Source organism: Eurypyga helias, unplaced genomic scaffold, assembly GCF_000690775.1.
Source record: "Eurypyga helias isolate BGI_N326 unplaced genomic scaffold, ASM69077v1 scaffold18281, whole genome shotgun sequence".
In the NCBI taxonomy this organism is placed as follows: domain Eukaryota; kingdom Metazoa; phylum Chordata; class Aves; order Eurypygiformes; family Eurypygidae; genus Eurypyga; species Eurypyga helias.
In genome coordinates, this window is record NW_010231718.1 from 11,333 (window position 1) to 25,826 (window position 14,494).

General features: G+C 44.1%; 1 protein-coding gene across 1 annotated transcript; it reads right to left on the reverse strand.

Annotated features, from left to right (window-relative positions):
- Positions 1-7,571: 7,571 nt before the first annotated feature.
- HN1L (hematological and neurological expressed 1-like) lies at positions 7,572-11,138 on the reverse strand. Its single transcript, XM_010161197.1, has 4 exons — positions 10,994-11,138; positions 10,351-10,493; positions 8,511-8,556; positions 7,572-7,824 (listed from the first exon to the last, which is right to left on the reverse strand). Exons 1-4 carry the CDS (start codon positions 11,058-11,060, stop codon positions 7,640-7,642), a joined length of 441 nt encoding a protein of 146 aa, XP_010159499.1. The 5' UTR covers positions 11,061-11,138; the 3' UTR covers positions 7,572-7,639.
- Positions 11,139-14,494: the final 3,356 nt, after the last annotated feature.

Genomic DNA, 14,494 nt, shown 5'->3' on the forward strand with positions numbered 1-14,494 from the left:
AACTTCACAGTGCAAGAACAATGACAGCTGCCAGACACAGCACTGAGCCTTTCTGTTTGAAAGTGGATTTTTAGCCTGTGTATTTTAAACACCTTTAAAGGCACTCTTGAAGGGAACCATCTGCAGCAGGGGAATGTTTCCACTGTCTCACACCTGGCACACAAGTGAGAGGTGTCTGTTGTATAGTTCTTGAGCATTCTCCAACATACAGAAACCTGCATGGGGCACTTTAAGAAGTACATTACAGTAAGTGAAATGACCTAGCTGAAGCTTGTTCACACGCCATTAGGTAGTTGCTTTTCGCTCTTGCAGAACTGCCCACATAAGGTATGCGTGTCTGGTCCACCACCGTTTCTCGTCAGCAGTCTGCACTTGCTGACTCACATGCCCCAGCAGGCCTGCCAGTTCAGTTACTGCTTGCACATGACACCATCGTTATTCTTTAGGCAGCAGACTGAATTAATCAAATTGATTACCTTTTGCACACAAGCTTAGCTTAACTGCTTATTACCTTACTAGAAATACTTCCGTGAGCCACGCCTATTCATTTGCCTTCAAAAACATAGAAGGTTTTGCTCTGGAATGCTGTCCTTTAATGCAGGGCGCTCTTACTCATGAGTGCTAGAGGCTGCTTCTACTCAGCCAACTGCCCTTTTCACTATGCAAAACACTCAGTGTCTACAGAAGCACAAAGGGTGCTTTAAGAATGAAGTAAACTTTAACATAGCCACTACAAGGAATGCTGAAGTAAAGGACTTAATTATTACAGATTCTTAAGAGAAAGAGCAGCTTCATTCAAGTTGCATTTAATGTAAACACTAATAGATTGAGAGCAATGGAAGCATTGACAGCATCCAGTAAAGTCACATTTTAAGTAGTTGTCACCAAAGACAAATCTTCCCATGAAAGCAAAGTTGTCTTGAACTGATTTACTGATGATGATGTGTTCAGTTTTAAGTTGCACTGTGAATTCATTTCACACTGCAGGCAATTGAAAGATTTCCCTGTTGGAATCTGATGCAGCAGAAATCTGGAGGTGAGAAGTCACAGAACTGCAAAATCAGACTCCTTTAAGTTGGCAGCAACCTCCTGAGATCCTGTAGTCCAACACCCCCTGCTCAAGCAGAGTCAGCCAGAACAGGTTGCCCAGGACCGTGTCCAGTCAGAGTTTGAGCATCTCTGCAGAGGGAGACTCTACATCTGGACAACCTGTCCCAGTGTGTGGCTGCCCTCACAGTAGAGAAAGTGCTTCTTCATGTTCAGATGGAATTTCCTGTGGTTTACTTTGTGCCCCTTGCCTCTTGTGCAGAGGAGAGACTGGCTCTCTCCCCAGCAGGTGCTTAAAGACACTAAGATCTCCCTGAGCCATCTCTTCTCCAGGCTGAACAGCCCCAGCTCTCTCAGCCTCTGCTGCTATGAAAGATGCTTCAGTCCATGAACCACCTTTGTGGCCCATCACTGCACTCCGTCTCCAAGTCACATCTCTCATACTAGGGGGCCCAGAACCAGACTTGGCACTCCATAGGAGGCCACACCAGTGTTCTCAGCTGGTAAGTCAGACTCCTGCTAGACTGTAGGTTTATGTACATCTCAGCCTCCAGTCATTCCCCTGTGCTGAAATCCTGCAGTTGCATTTTTCTGTAGTGAAAAAACCCCATGGTGAATGTCCAAATACAATTATGAAAACCCACATGCAGTAGTACTATATAGTCGCATTGGAGGCATGTGCACCAAAGAAGGTCTGTGTCCAGAGCTGATTTTTTGTGTCAGTGCTACCAGTGCTTAAAAAACCATGACTCCAGCCTGGCTGTCAGGAAGTCACCAGTTTTCTCAGCTGCAGGTAAATACAATGGGGTTGGTCCTATAACACCCCCTGAAAACCCTGTACTCTCCAGGGAAGAAGCTCAAAAGCCAGCCATTCCTTTCTACCATCCCATAATCTACTTCCAGATTACCAGAAAACAAACTGTATTGAAGAAGAGTTGTGACATACTTTCCATGAAATCTGCCGCTGGTTAGCAGGGTTCGTGACAGTGTGGCACTGGAAGTCTCACTGCCTACTCTACTGCGTTTCACTGTGAAGCGTTTCTGTGTCTTTCCTATGTGCTTCGCTTATTAGAACAACTTCCCTTGCCCACAGCAGTTTTTGTGGATACCATTGCACAAGAGAACAACTTCCCTTGGCCACAGTTTTTGTGGATACCATTGCACAAAGATGTGCTTTTAGAAACCTTTTCACATAATCTGAAGATGCGGGGAGATTTGAGTGACCTTCAGGTCTTGCACAGAGACCAGAAGTTGAGAGGATACAGGCAAACAGCTGTTCTAAAACACTGCTCATGTCTTTCAGCTCAGATAGCAAAGCTTGAAGCTGAGGAAACAGAAGGCAGAAAATCAGCCTTCCTGCAGCAGTACCTGCTCCTCTTCATTACAGTACATCACCAGCTTCCTGTTACTCCTGTTTAACTGCTGCGCTGATGACAGGAAAGCCACTTTCACTTTGCCTGCCTTCCCAATTCCTGCTTGACACCTGCTGCTGAGATGCCAGAGCTCACTCCTGAGAAACATTTTACAAGGTAATGGCATGGTGCTCTGCTTGTTTGAGCCTGTCATGAAAGGCTGGCACTCGGAGAGCAAAACGTGCTGCAAGAACCAGAAACAATCAGCTGGGTTTAATTTTTGTAGTGTTGCACTTCTGTACACAGGTGTCCAAGAGCCCCACTCTTTCTCCAGCCTTGGCAACCCTGGAACAGTAAGCTCTTTTCAACACTACTCTTATGCCAGAGGAAGGTTCTGCCAAAGAAACAGTGGATTGCAACTCTTTAGTATGACCTGTGAAACTTTATAAAGTGGACTTCAGGCAACTCACCAAGGTGGATTTTTTCTTTTGGCTCATCCTGCTCCAGAGCCTGCTCCCAGAAGCCAAGATGTTAAACACACAGTGAAGCCCACATTTACATAAGCATGTGGGAGGTGGCAGCAGAGAAAGAGCCATCATCTTTATGAATAAACCAGCACAATATGAAGTTTCTGGTACTTCCAATACCCTTTGATACAGAGCTGTTCATGTCTCTAGCCTAAGTGGCATATAGCATATCCCCAGCAGGAGCATGGCAGGGGATAGTCAAGAAGCCAGTGGCAGCACAGTTACTATTTAAAGTACATGTATATGCAGGAGAGAGGAAGAAAGCAGTAGGGTGAAACCAAATTAGAAGCTGGCTGGAGCTAGAGAGGCTGATGGATAAAGCAAATTACTGCGTTCTTGCTGGTTATGGCCAGCATTTTGACCTGCTTGAAGAGGAGGAGGTCCTGTTAACAGTGTAAGGAGTTGTAGCTTGAAAGAAAGGAAAAGCCAGATTCAAGAAAAGATAATAGTCATCTACCAAAGGCAAGGTAATAAAACTAATCAGGACTGCAAATTTAGCACAGTAGTTGAAACCTGTTCTTTCTGCTCACCGACTCTTTTCAGAGGGAGAAGAAAGTAGGAATTGGGCCTGGACATCCAGCTTAGTCTGCTGGCTGTCTGCAGCAATAAATCATTACTCAGCCTACTTCTTGCACCGCTGATGCAGCCTGATTCATGTCATTACCTGTTGTCATGAGCCAAAGTGTCTCTATGACCCTGTGCTGTTACCAGCAGATAGCCTGTGCTCACAGAGGTCAGGATCCTTTTGCTCTCTCTAGTCTTGTACAGCACAGCATCCTGGCTGTGACCCTACTTTATTCCGCAAGAAACAATGGAAAATCCCAGCCTCAACAACATTGTACACCATCCATCACCTTTTCCAAAGGGAACTGATACAGGATTTCAGCAGAGCTTCGAGCTGAAATTCAATAGGAGACACATCAGAGGGCTTGCACAAAATGCTGGGTGGCCAGCTGGCTTCAAACTACGAAGATGCAAGTTGACAGGCAGGCCTACTCCACATTTGTAGGCAAGCATCAAACTGCTCTCCACTGCATGATCACACAGGTAGCCAAGACACTTGGATGTCCATACACCAGTGTGATCATATATGTAAGCAACTGCAAGAGGTTTTCAGGGAACATACACAACCGTTACTCATTCAGCATTTAAATAACTGTCTCCAGACAATGCTACATACGTTCTGTCACCAAACAAGGCCCAAGAACATACTTCAGATCTCCCAAGTCTGATTAACCTCTATAAAGCCTTCAGAAAACCACAGTAATGCTACTTAAAACACTGACAGAGAGGATGTTAGTCTCTGCCCTGGAAAGCGCACAGTGGGCTGTTTAGCGACGGCTACACAGGGCTGTAGCAGAAGGACCATACCAGCCAGCGCTTGCTTGAGATACCGCATGGAAGCCAGCAGCCTTGACAGGGAAACATACACTGACCTGGGTTAACTGGGTTCACAGGCAATCGTGATGAGATGAGAGAGTGCAGCTGGCCTGCTCATTAGAACTGTCTCCTCCCATACTGGACAGACACGGGTATTTAGGAACTAAGCCGCAGCTATGCCTGGAATTGTACACATGACTTAGGAAAGCAAGCTGTCCTTTTGCCACTGTCCAACCTAAGCTTAAGTAACAGTCAATCATCATTTTCCTTCCACGACTGAAACAGTAATGTGGATGAAATTCTACCCTAAGTGCTTAAGCTACAAACCTTCAGTTTAGGAGCGAAGCAATGAGGTCATGTTCAGGGTTGCAATGTGAAACCCTATTATAGTCTGGTAGTTGGCAGCAGTTCAAAGGAAGGACAGTCCTTTGTTGCTAATGTGTTACCAAGGATCTTGACAAGCTCCCCCACCAAGCAGACCCTACCCAAAGCACTGCGCATGCTTGAGAAGAGCTCTGAACTACAAATGGCACCACTCTTGGGTGCAAGACACAGAAGTCACTGTAGAAACAAGTGCTGGCGGAGAGGCTCTGTAGGGCAGCAGAGTCTGTAAATTAAGGGATGAATGCAGCAGATCTGTAATACCCTGGGCTGGGAGGCCACCACAACATCCACACAGAACTGGAATTCCCATAGCTGTACTTACCTCCGCGGTGTCAGCCCAGACAGTCTGGCACCCGAGGGGAGTTCTATGCACCCACACAAAGTGTGGACGCAGGGGTATGACTTCACATCAAAAGCAGCCCCTGCTCAAGGGGAATTACTACACTGTTCTACAGAGACTTAAACATTTAGAACATTTGAATAGTTAAGCCTATTTACAATACTGCTGAAGAGCATAACAGCATCCCTGCATTGTGCAGAACACCATGGAATGTTGCCCACAGAGACACGAACCTGACCAACCCGCTTGCTACCATCCCTTCACGCTCCCAGGAATAAGAGGTGCTTGGCTCACAAGCAGTCTTCCACACCAAAGCATACTCTCCACTACACAAGGCCTGAAAACGTGTGCAATTTTTCCAGTTTCAGATAACAAAATTCACCAGTGTATCTACATTGAATTAATTACTTTATAAAATCAGACATCTGTAGCACAGAGTGAAGTATCAAAATACAGAGGTTTATTGGCAATCACATGATTTATCAATTGCTTTCCAATCCCTTTCTGTCCTGGAGAAACATCAAACTTAACTTGATGAGTTGAAAACATGGTTCAGATTCCAAAGGAAGAAAAGCAAGAAAGTGAACAGAGTTTAACAATTTAAGGCCTAGTTGGAAGTCACTGTTTAAAAGACAGGCACTGTAGTCATTGCACATCAGGTAGTGGAAGATGCCAAGCCCAAGCGCAGTATTACAGACAGCCTCAATCACACCTGACCCTTCAGTGCAGCTTCTGGTTGACTCTTTCCACATGGTAGCCTCTTAAAACCCTGTCAAGTACTGGGACAAGGAATTGAAAGATGTGTCAGACTCAGCCAGAGCCTGGACAGCACAGATTCAAGAACAGCTGCTAGGAAATACATGTTTGAAAGTAACATAAATCCATTCCAGGGTTGCAGTTAGAATCACTGTCTTGTCCTCCTAGGAGGGCAAATAACAGGGAGCTCCAAACCTATCTGAAAGGTACAAAGGCATTGAAAACCCTACTTTCCATGGCTGTTTCTACCCTTGGCACTGCCACATGTATTTCACCTTCACTGTCTGAAAAGGTAACAAAGCCTTCATGCAGTTATCCACCACTTCTGACATGGTAAGCACTGTCATCAGAGTGCTTTAGCACCTGGCCCAGAGACAGGCCCCTCAGGGTAGGGGTTCCCAGGGAGCCTGCGCTGGAACAGCAGTGGATATGCACAGATAAGGCCACTTACTTCTTTGGTGTACCTGAGCAACTCCTGCTTCAGTCTCTCAAATTTACAGAGTCACTGTTAAATACACTGAACAGTGAGCACCTAATGTTAACATTCATGTGTCGAAGCTCTGGCTATGATCACAAAGTCCATTCGGAGAACAACTGATGCGAGCTGCCCTCCCCAGCGAGTGTCTGTGCGAAATACACGTATCTTCCAAACAGGATTTAAGACAGCATAACCAAAAGGTTTGTATTGTTAAAGTCTTTGTTTCCCCAGCTAGGAGAGACTACAGCATGTCTCAGAACAACTACAGCTGTGGTCTAGGGAGAACCCACATGATTCTCCCAGCCTTACCAACAAAAATCCGAGGCAGTCAAAGGCAAACCATAAGGCTGACCAACAACAAGAGAATTCACTAACAGGGTCAGCACAGACAAGTAAACAAGAAAATGCACCGTGGTGGAGACAGTAGAACAGTTCTGTGCAGAAGCTAAGGCATTTCTATACAGGTTGAGTCAAAGCTGGCTGGACACTTCAGTGTTATTCATGGCAGTGGTACACCTCAAGCTGCACTTGTTTCAAGAGTGCCGTGAAGCTATTGCTTGCATGCACCCACCCCCTTACCAGAAAATGTGCAAGCACTCAACCAGGATGCTTTAAAGTCTTCTAGAAGCACCTACACACAACGGTAGGTTGGACTGGTGTTACATGTGTCAAGAGCTAGCTGCAGTAATCAGCAGATTACTGAGGGCATCAGAAAGGCCTGTATACTCTGGGGAAGGGAAGACCATGAGATTTATTAATGTATGATTGTTTGTCAGTATAAGAGAAACTCTGAGCATGTTTTGTCTCTGTATGAGCAATCATGTGCTGCAAAGCAAGAAGAAGAACCAAAGAGTGAAGACACTCAAAACGATGCTAGCACTACCTGTTCCAGTGGAAAGTACTTACACTAAAGTGACCGCAAGTCAACTCACACTGAAGCTGCATCCCACTGCCTAGGGGAAAGCACAGCAGGTCAGAGTGTTTCAGAGGTGACCTCCAGGACTACACCCATTCACAGTGTTTCACATGCTGACTGTATAGGTAGGACACGAAAGTGTCCTGAGTCACTAGCTCACTAAGAACCTAGAAGTCTGATGAACTCACCACAAAGCAGCACTGATCTTTCACAAAGGTATACAAATGTCCCCCTCTGCCTGCCACCCAGGCAGTCCAATACTCACATCTTCCATAGGACACCCTTTCCCTCCCCAGCCCTCCCTCCCCAAGGCATCAGGTTATCCTTCCTACACACTTTAGCATAACCTGCATCCCTCTGCCTAAGAATCTATCCACAAACAATAATCTATAAACGGACCTCGCAACCACAGACAAGAGCAGCTGTGCAGACTCCATTAGTGAAAGTGAAGGGATGACCCTAGTAGAAGGCAATACTGGACTTCCCCCCTGGTGGATTGAGAACTTTGTTGTGTGAGCGTGGCCTTGGCCCCAGTCGGGGCTCATGATTGTCTATCTTGGGTTCTGGTTCCTTGCTCTGCTCCTCTTTGCCCAGATCCTTTTTCTCGCCTCCATCTTCCAGCTGTAGTTGGGTCCTTTCTGTAGCTGAATAAAGAGAAAAGGGATGAGATCACCTTGCTTTTCTGTAGTGCACAGAAGTGCCTCATCTTCTGCAGGCTGCATTATTCCCCATGTCTCCCATCCAGAGCACGCTAAGGGCTGTTCATTTTTCCTGACAGAAACAGATGCTGAGAAGAATTTCACCCTTCACAACAATTCCTCTCTTCCTTCATCAGTCTAACAAGGGCAGGTAGGCTAAGCAATACACTTTCAAAATTATTTTGGCGGTTTCAGGCAATTAAGAGATGCAGCATACCATTGAATCCTTTCATACTGAGCTTGAAAGCAGCGTTCCCATCATTCTGTAACAACAGCTAGCTGAGCTACATACTGTTAGTCAGCTGTTTGTTATTTACCGTGACAGAAGGCCACAGTTACACACTTGGAGATGACATGGGAAGAAGCAGCAATCCAATAGGATGTTTTTCTGTACGTACAGGTACCATATATATCTATATGCACGCAGAGCATCAAGACTCATGCCTGTGGTCTTCTCAATAAGAGGAAGAGAACAATTTCCCTGAGACAAGCGATTAAATTTCTGACTAATAGAAGGAAAACTTCTCAGTTATATCATCCTAAACAGCAGCCTTAGTCTCATGTCAAAGCATAACTATTTCTCAGAGCTTATCTTCCCAAAAAGAACAGAGAAAGGAACTTCTCTTCCTGACCTTCCAGCTTCTTTGGTGTTTCATCTTCTTTCAAGACAATGTGATCCTGCAAAGAAACCAAAAGCTTTCTTAGTATATTACCATTCTCAAACAGTAACTGTCACAAAAGCCTTCAGAAAGTTTTGCCTTGTGATCTAAACCTATGTTTATCATGGTAAAACCTGAGAGCTGCAGACACTGCGTGCAGCCCTGTATCCCCTCTACCGCTACAAAATCCCAAAACCACTGGTAGAAGGTGCACATCTCGGCCAGTTCACTGAAACACAAATGAAGATGCGAAGTTAGTCCATCAGAGCCTTAAAACTTCTGGTCCAAAGGTTTGGAACTGCCACTCTTGTCTAGCCGGGAGAAGTTGTCATGCACAAGGAGGACACAAACAGCCCTTGAGCACCCTATTTATATGCAGCAACTACTATCTTGAGTATCCACAGTGAACAATCAGGTAATTAACAAGACCATTTCCTCAACAATCCCAACTGTTTGTTGGAAACACACAGCAGTATTTCAGAAAAGCTTGCATGCTTTCCCACCCACGAAATTCAACTTGCAGTAGTTCTTAGAAATATGCTCTCTCCTTTCCATCCCAGTATTTTCCACAATTCCAGTGCTCTAATTAAAGACAATGATTTCCGAAATGGTGTCCTCTGTTTAGTCAGGAATTAAGGTTACATGTTTTTAAAAAAGCAACTAAAAAGAATCATAAACCAGCCCGATAAAAGGGGACAGAGGAACACTACAAAGCCCTTTCCTTCACCAACAGCAATACTCCAGACAAAACCCAGCTCACAGTTTTATTCTGCTCCTCCTTTCTTATGACCCAAACCCCACAAAACACACTCCAGAGCCTGCATCACAAGTTAGGCAAAAGCACACTACCAGCAGCTTCAAATTTAAAGGGAAAAAAGGAGGGAGGGGAAATTTAAATTGGACTAATCTTTTCTTCTTAAGGTTCCAGGAAAAGATGACACTGCTAGTACTTTTTCAGCACAAAGACAGCAAGCTGTGTTTCATTAAATGTTAAGTTTCTATGCTGTCTGACATGTCAAAAACACTGCCAACAGAGCTGCTACTCACTTAAGAGTAGCTACTTCGAGTAAGACAGCAGGCTGTAAATATGAATATAGGGCATTAAAATACAGCAGTAGAGTAATTGGCAACATATTCTCCTTTTTTCCAAAACCAGATTTGGTCATAATTACAAGTCTCTTCAACTACTACACATCCCAGCTTTAAGATCAAAAAATAACTGACCTAAGACACACTTCTGCCTGACATGACAAACCCAGCACGTGCTGGACCTGATGCTCAGTGCTGATCTTGAGTTAGCTTCTTCATTGTTGATCACTTCACCTTAATCTTCTGCTGCTGTCATGCTGAATGCAGATACCTATATTTAAGAGAGGTGAAGGGCACAGCCAAGTCACGTGAAGGTGCATGACTGTAGCTCACTGGTGTTCGCCAACCTTCCAGAGTTGGTATCCAGATCACCTCTGCCAAACTGCCTAATAAAGAGAAATACCTTCTCCCTAACTAGCTGAAATGCCTCCTGGTTGTGTGCCAAGAACTCCAGCTGTACCTCACCTACAAGGAAGGCCAAAGGCCTCGGAAACACATTTTTCTCTTTTTTTCTTTTTTGAACACACACCCACATTAATAGTTTTACTGCAAACTACAGAGCATGCTGAGATCTGATATACCAAAGATAGAAAGCTATCAAAAAAAGACTTTGGGAATAACTGTCTAAGGTGAAGTTACCCTATGCATAATTCAGGTTGGCCACCTGAAGAGGAACGCAGGCATTGCATTGTGACAAGACTGACAGGGAAGGAAGTACAAATACCTTAGGCTTGTTTGGGTGTGCTCGCACAACGCTGGCAGATACAGGAGACCCAAAGATATCACTTGTCTTCCCACCAGGTGGATTCATGCGTGGACGAGGCTGAGCAGAACTAGAATCCTCAAAGATACCACTCTCTTTTCCCCCTGCAAGACAGTTGTTAGTTTGTGGTTTGGTGGTGGGGCTTTTTTCTCCAGATGGCTTAGTTTTACCACACTATTAAAAAATATAAAGATAATTGAATTAAAAGACTTTAGTACCCTACTGCTTAGAGATTTACTTTTGCTTGCCTGAAGATCCTAGTTGAAATCCTGTTACCAGAATTCACTAGCGGCTCTCAGCTTCACAGCTGAACTCACTGCAGCTGGCTGATGACACCGGTCTCTAGAATGGAAGCAGTTTCCCTTCATCATTTCCTAGACCTCAACTCAGGAAGAGTTAGACTTGGATGATGTGATTCTGTGAACATGTAGATCACTAAAATATGAATATATTCAGAAGTCTGCATAGATTCAAGTCCACTCAGTTTATGAAAATGCAACATAAAGAGACAGACAGATCATAAGTGTTCCACTTTAGGAACATGAAACTAGTTCCGTGCTGCAGTTCAGAGCCCAATCACACTGAAGGAGGTGGCTGCTCTTACCTGGAGGGTTTGTTCTTTTTGGAAGGTTTTGAGGTTCTTCTGATGCTCCAAAGATATTAGATGCCATCCAGTGTGGCCTGCTTGAAGAAGCAGCTTCTTCTGTACTCCCAAAGAGATTACTAGAACCTCCTCCTGGGGGCTTCAGTACCCTACATTGCACAATGAGAGAAGCAACAGAAAGACTGTTTGAAATTTACATCACTCGACATAATTTGATGTCCCCTCCCCATTCTCCCCTGTATGTTGTGAATAACTACTCTGATTTGAGCTTACTTCAGGTCATTCTGCTAAGTCTATGAGGTATCTATCTCCCAAGAGCTGTTCTAATGAAACATCCTCAAACTCAGCACAAATATTGCCAGCCTCCTTGTCGATCAACTTGATCATCATGTGACCGACAGTCACTCCGAACAGTCACAGCAGTGCCATCAGCACAAACAGCTATGCTGAACACCCATGGCCTTCAGAAGCAACAGGTTAAGGGAAGACACAGGACTCTGGCTAGCGTTTTAAAGGTAACCATTACAGAATCAGACTTACTACTACAGCACAGAGCGACTCTGCATCTGTGATACAAGTCCAACCCACCAACTTCTAAAATTCATCATTTTCAACCATCAGCTCTTAGGTGCTGTAGAGTTTAGAATGGAAGGGTGGAATGCCAAGAAACAAATTTTTTAGTGGTCACAGTGCAAATCCATTAAGACCAAAGCACTGCACCAGGGATGTATCAAACAGATCCCCATAAAAACTGGAGGCTACACCAGAAATGGACTGTCTTCTTGAAAGCGGACTGATGGTCATGCTTGCCCTTGAGAATATTAAGCCCGCAGTTAATACTTATGCCTTGGTCAACAGAATTCTTTCCTGTCCTGAAAAGAATCAGTGCAATTAACTGCAAAATTAACAGAAAAAGCATGGGAAAGCAATGAACACCCAGGTATCAAAAACAATCTTTACAGTTATGTCTACTTGACCAATTACCCACAATCTTAGCAGCTGAGCAAAAGTTATAGTTGAATTACACCTCTTCTAACCTCAATACTTCGCCTGGAACCTAAACTAACCTTTACTTTTATACAAAGAGAGCAGTTATGAATTGCAAGATCTTTATCCCACTCTACCTGAACAGAATTCCAACATCAGTGAATTAATACAAGCCATCCTCTCCACAGTCTGTGGCAGAAGAAAGCCACTTCACGTCAGAGATCTGCCAGGCATAAGAAGTTCCTTGAAGCCAGTATCTACTCCAATTGAAACATTTAACTTCACAAAGCACAGATATTTGGCTGCCTTATCAGAAAATGAGATTTACCAGCATTTCAGACTGCAGGATGCAGAAGTTCTATTCTCCTTGGGAAGGAGAAAAATGTTCATCTTTTAGTCTGGGAGTAGTTTATATAGTCAGAAGCAGCCTTGGAGAGGCTGTCTTTATTGGCCAATTTCGGTACTTTAACCCTTGGTATGACCGTGAATCTAGCGAATTCGTTTAGCTTAAGGGAGTAACTAGAGTTTCAGTAGGCAGGACAGCTGTCTTGTCCACTGCACTGGTAAGGCTGTATCTGAACTGAAGGTTTATTTACTATTTAATGCATTACACTACTTAGTGGACTACAGATCCAACTACACTAGAGGCTTTCCACAGATCTCAGAAGATCTGAAACTGCTATTAAACCAGACATCTTACAGGCAAACTATGAATTTCATCATTCACAATAGTCCAGAAACCACAAGGCAGTTTAAGCATTCAAACTTAGGAGACGGAAGGAAGAGAAAAAGGAGCAATAAAACCAAAAAAACCCAGGAGTTTGAGAAGGTGCTCCTGTTAAAAATGTAGTCTGCTAGTATGCCCTCATGCAATTGAAGTGTTTTCTGAGTTCACCCATTCACTTCAGCTTTTTTTTTAAATGCACTCCATCTTTCTTGAGTTCTAAGTACACTCTCAAAGAGACTGAGAAGAGAAACACAGTTTACACAGATGGAGTTTCTTACACTATAGAGTCACTCCATTTACCACGCTGTTTTCTAAACACGTCTGCGAGCACAGGAGAGAACAAGAAAATAACTACACTCAGATTTAAGGAAAACAATCAGTCATAAGAATCAAATTACTTCTCATTCCTGCAACTGGATTTAAGACCCACTGCAGAAAAAAATAAATCTAGAGAAATCCCATTTTAAGATTAAAAGTCTTAAGTAAAACTTCCCTAAGTATCAAAAGAAATTCAATACTGATTAATCTTACTTTGTCCTCTCATTTTCAGCCTTGTATACACACTAAGAAAACACTACTGTGGCAGTGAGTCAGAGGCATCGCTTGAGGTGCTTATGAGGCACTTTGAAATCATCATAATAGGTGACCTTTTCTGCCAGTATCACCCAAAAGAATGTCTGGGCTCTACATACAAAGAGCACTTGCCTCCTCAATTTCAGAAACATTTAATTGCTAGGAACCTTCCAAATATCCCATAAACTTTCGAGTGACTGTGACACTAGGTCCATAAAATTCTAACTAATGTGAAGTCAGATAACTAAGTCGTTCGCAAGAATTGCCCAAACCAGCACTGAAACACAAGAAGGGCTTCCGTCTGGAGAGCAAAGAGGACAGGGGTTTGCGCTCCTTCACTTCCGCCAGAAACTGGGGAGAATACAAATCTACTTCCCTCCTGTGTAGCCTCTAGGGCACCGCTGAGCTAGCGCTCCCGTGCCGCCTGGTTCTAGATCAGAGCGGGTCTCCCACACCAAGAAGGATTTGGCCTGTGAACCCTACCAATGGAAAACGGCACGCTCAACTTGGTAAGCCAGCACGAGCTGCTTCAACAGAGCACAAGGACATTCAACGTGCCCCTTATAGTGATTTCAGTTCATGCTCCATGGTTATTCCAGTTTATGTTGGCATTACCTGGCTGCAAGACACAAGCGTGTCTAGGTAAAGTGGTGTAAGTCAGATGATCTTTCTTCCTCTGGGAGGAAGGGAAGGTGGAGTTTTAGGCTTTTAAACAGCGACGAAAAAACACCCCACCCTTTGTTTTCTACACAATCTAAATCGGTCTCGTCTCCTTGTCCCCTCCAGGAGCCTAGATGTCTGTCAACTCACCTAGAACAGCTGAATTAAGAACCCTACCCTGTAAGTTTAAAAGCCACTACTAATTGCTTTGTTCTCTCCTAGCGTGCTTGAAGAATTTTAATTAGTTGTTGTGGTCTTTTTTCCCCTACATTTGAATTTGAAAGCTCTTTCCTCATTAAATCTTTCAGCCGACCTGAAGAAGTGCCAAGACTTGCCCATTACTTCAGGACACTGCCTATGTAAACATATATGGTTTTGGGTTTTTTTTAAACCTGCCCGAAAGTTAAACACTGAGGCCCTACCAGTTTTCAGACAGTTCTCATAAAACAAGTAAAAATAGGGGAGTTGCAGTATATGTAAGAGACAGTCACTAAGCAGAAAGGTGTTACTGTTTGGGACACCAGGCTCTAAAGCAAAGGCCAGAAAGTTCCCGG

Coding starts and splice junctions, on each gene's coding strand:
- HN1L (XM_010161197.1), bottom strand. CDS start 11,060: ATGGCATCTAATATCTTTGGAGCATCAGAAGAACCTCAAAACCTTCCA. Junction 10,494..10,993: donor AAAAAGAACAAACCCTCCAG/GTAAGAGCAGCC, acceptor ACTGTCTTGCAG/GGGGAAAAGAGAGTGGTATC. Junction 7,825..8,510: donor AACACCAAAGAAGCTGGAAG/GTCAGGAAGAGA, acceptor CTCTTTATTCAG/CTACAGAAAGGACCCAACTA.